Source organism: Papaver somniferum, chromosome 7, assembly GCF_003573695.1.
Source record: "Papaver somniferum cultivar HN1 chromosome 7, ASM357369v1, whole genome shotgun sequence".
NCBI lineage: Eukaryota > Viridiplantae > Streptophyta > Magnoliopsida > Ranunculales > Papaveraceae > Papaver > Papaver somniferum.
Window position 1 is genome coordinate 188,952,652 of NC_039364.1, and position 3,163 is coordinate 188,955,814.

General features: G+C 40.9%; 1 protein-coding gene across 1 annotated transcript; it reads left to right on the forward strand.

Annotated features, from left to right (window-relative positions):
• Window positions 1–2,205: 2,205 nt before the first annotated feature.
• LOC113295706 (putative uncharacterized protein DDB_G0281733) lies at window positions 2,206–2,805 on the forward strand. Its single transcript, XM_026544033.1, has one exon. The coding sequence runs from the start codon at window positions 2,206–2,208 to the stop codon at window positions 2,803–2,805; it is 600 nt and encodes a 199-aa protein (XP_026399818.1).
• The last annotated feature ends 358 nt before the right edge of the window (window positions 2,806–3,163 follow it).

Here is a 3,163-nt window from a genome sequence, read left to right on the forward strand (position 1 = left end):
ACCTCATCAAATTAAATGACAATCAATTAATTCAAATCATATTTCAATTAAAATTAGTGCAAAAGTCTTAAAAAGAATTAAATAATTTTACCCATGTATAAAATTCGTCTTCCTCCATCGTCCCAGTGTTGGGGTTTAGCTCATCATATTGGAAACACGCCCAAAGTATGATTTCATTGCCAAAAAGGTGCTTACAAGGATGAAAATATATGAAAACAAAGATTAGTCACACTTATATTTGTTACAATGGACACTGTTACAGAACGATAAAAGTGAATTGTTGCTGACACCGTAGCTTCTGCGACCCTCAAGTATTTGTCGTTCACACTGTAGCATGAACGACAGTCCACAGGTGTCTTATGTTCTTCGTGTTCTTCAGTTCTGCAGCAGCAGAAACTTCTCTCTGCAACTCGTGATTTCTCACGCTGTTGATCTCTGTTTACTCCCCAATCACTGGCTTCCCCCTACAACTCCAAAGCACCCTATATATAATCGACATGGCCTAAAAGTCACAGTAATAACTATGGAATAATCCCCCATTACTCTGCCGGACACGAAAGATATTCTTCCCTTTTTCTTCTCCTGCACGCGTCTGTCAGCTGCAAAACTCTCCTTGTTTATCTCTGCCACGATCCAAACTGATGATCGAGTCAACCAACATGCTCAGAAATCGTTTAAACTCTCTGTTTGTACCCTATTAAAATAGCGTACCTGCGTATCACATGAGGCTTATAATGGAAGCCTGAATCCGGTTTATTATGGAAACCGGTCGGTTTGTTATGGAAACCCACAAGGCTTATTATGGAAGCCTGGGGTTGGTTAATTACGGAAACCGGTGGGTTTGTTATGGAAACACACAACTCCATGGGTTAAAAGATCTTAATAAAAGAGGTTAAGATTTTCATGGAATAATTATTAAATATTATTTAAGATAAATCCTGATAAAAGAGGATATTTATCTTAAGTAGTTATAATTATTATTCAAGATAATAATTATTTGGGACAAGTGAAGATTATGATAAATATTAGAATTTATCATGAATCTGGTTGTTATTTGGGATTTATACAGATGAGGGAGGTTATTTGGATAATTATCAAAACCCTAAAGCTACATCTATTTTCTGCCTATATATAGAGGCAAAATCTCAAATCAAAAGGTACAGAATACTATTCTTTTCACTACAATATACTTGCATAGAACATCCGCTGACTTTAGCATCAGAGTGTTTTTGCAGGTACCCCACCACTCTGATCAATTCTTTGGAGATTCTTCGTCAACGGCAGCGATTGGATCAACCTTCCCGCATCTCGAAGATTGTTGGAGTGAATATTTTTGCACCAACATCTTTTGGCGCCGACTAAGGGGATACGAAGAAAAGATCGTGCTCCCCATTTGATAGAAGCCGTTCTCAAACGATTTCGAAACTAGGGTTTCAAAATCATTGTGAACAAAAAGTTACAGAAGGTTTCACAACCTTTTCATAAGTTACAAAAGGTTTCACAACCTTTTCAGAAGTTACAGAAGGTTACACAACCTTTACGGAGGTCATAGAAGGTTTCACAACCTTTTCAGAATTTACAGAAAGTTGCAGGAAGTCTAACGACGTACCAGAAAGTTACAGGAAGTTCCAACTACGTAGCAGAAAGATGCAGAACACAGTTCATAGAGTTGCAGGAGCTTCTGAACACTTTGAGAAAGTTGCTGAAGGATTCTGAACGTTTTCAGAAAGTTGTGGGAAGATCCAAAAAAGTCGCAGAAAGTTCTGCCAAAGTTGTTAAAAGAAAAGAGAGGCGTATGGATGCATCAGGAGTAAATCAACCTGAGATGGATGTAGATGTACCCATCGGAAGTTTGATGAATCAACAAGAAAACCCTCGAACGTTGATAAGTGTTGTTGTCCAAGGAGATTACGATGAACGGGATGGAAGAGAAACATCGATGTCGTCATCAGCAACAACATCTCGATCTCGGTTTGAGGGATCTTTTCAAGGTTTAGAGAGAACAACGTCTCGATGTGCAGGTCACCATCTCCAACCATCAGCCGAAGATTCCATCATCGAGAAGGTTTTTAAGAACATCATCCAAGCATCCATGAATGACGACATGCCGACCTCGTTAACAGAGGAGTAGGCTCTCGAGTTGACGATCTGTCGGCAGAACCAGCTAACGTTCGGTCAGCTTCTTAGGTTAATGTCTCACCATCTATGCAAGATAATATACCCCCAGATGCTCGAGTCGATGACCCACGGGTTACACAGGTTAGCAGACCTCACGTAACACCTATCGACCTAACAGTAAGGGAGCGTTTGCAAGAGCTTGAAAGAGATAACAAACGGCTTAAGGTTGTGTTAGAGAAAAGAAAGGAAATCGAAGAAGCTGCTATCCCTCGTTCCAGCAACGAGAGATCATACCGACATCGAGAGTTTGGCAATGCACACAGATGGAGTGAACTTCATGACGATCGTCGTCGTCGACATATCCAAAGCAACGAAAGAAGAAAAGAGGACGTCAGGGACGAATACCAGAGCCGAGATCACCGTGATGATGGTTATAATGGTCGATATGACATCAATAATGATCACTACTATGCAGCCGAGAGGGATAGACATGAAGGAACAAATCATGTGAAGCATAGGCAGAGGGTCGATCGCAACAATGATCGTCACTCAAAGAAGTCTAGGCGTGAAAAGGAGCAAAACAGCACTCACCATACGAAGTTAGCAAGGCTGAAACGACGACTGCAGAAGCAAACTCTTAACTCTTACAGAGATCGAACTTCTGCCAGCTTTGAGAACACGGCGTAAAATAACTGCTTGAGTAATCATATGAAAACAAAAATTGAGATCAATAGGAACTAGTTTCTTAGTTTCACAAGGAATCGACTCCATAATTTTACGCGGAGTTGGACTCTTAATACGCTACGATGGTCAGTGACTAAGAACGGTAATTTGGTTCCTATGGAGGAGAAGAGTCGAATGGTGTTGCTCACAGCGAAGAGCTGGCATCATTTCACGTGACCTCAAAAGCCAGGCGCAAGTGCTATCTCAGTCCTGTCGTCAACGAAAGGTGAAGGCGCGAATTAAGGTCATGAACCAACGTGTACGGGCTGCATATTTTGGATGGGCTATGTAATTTGGGTCTATGAACTCATTACGAGGGGTT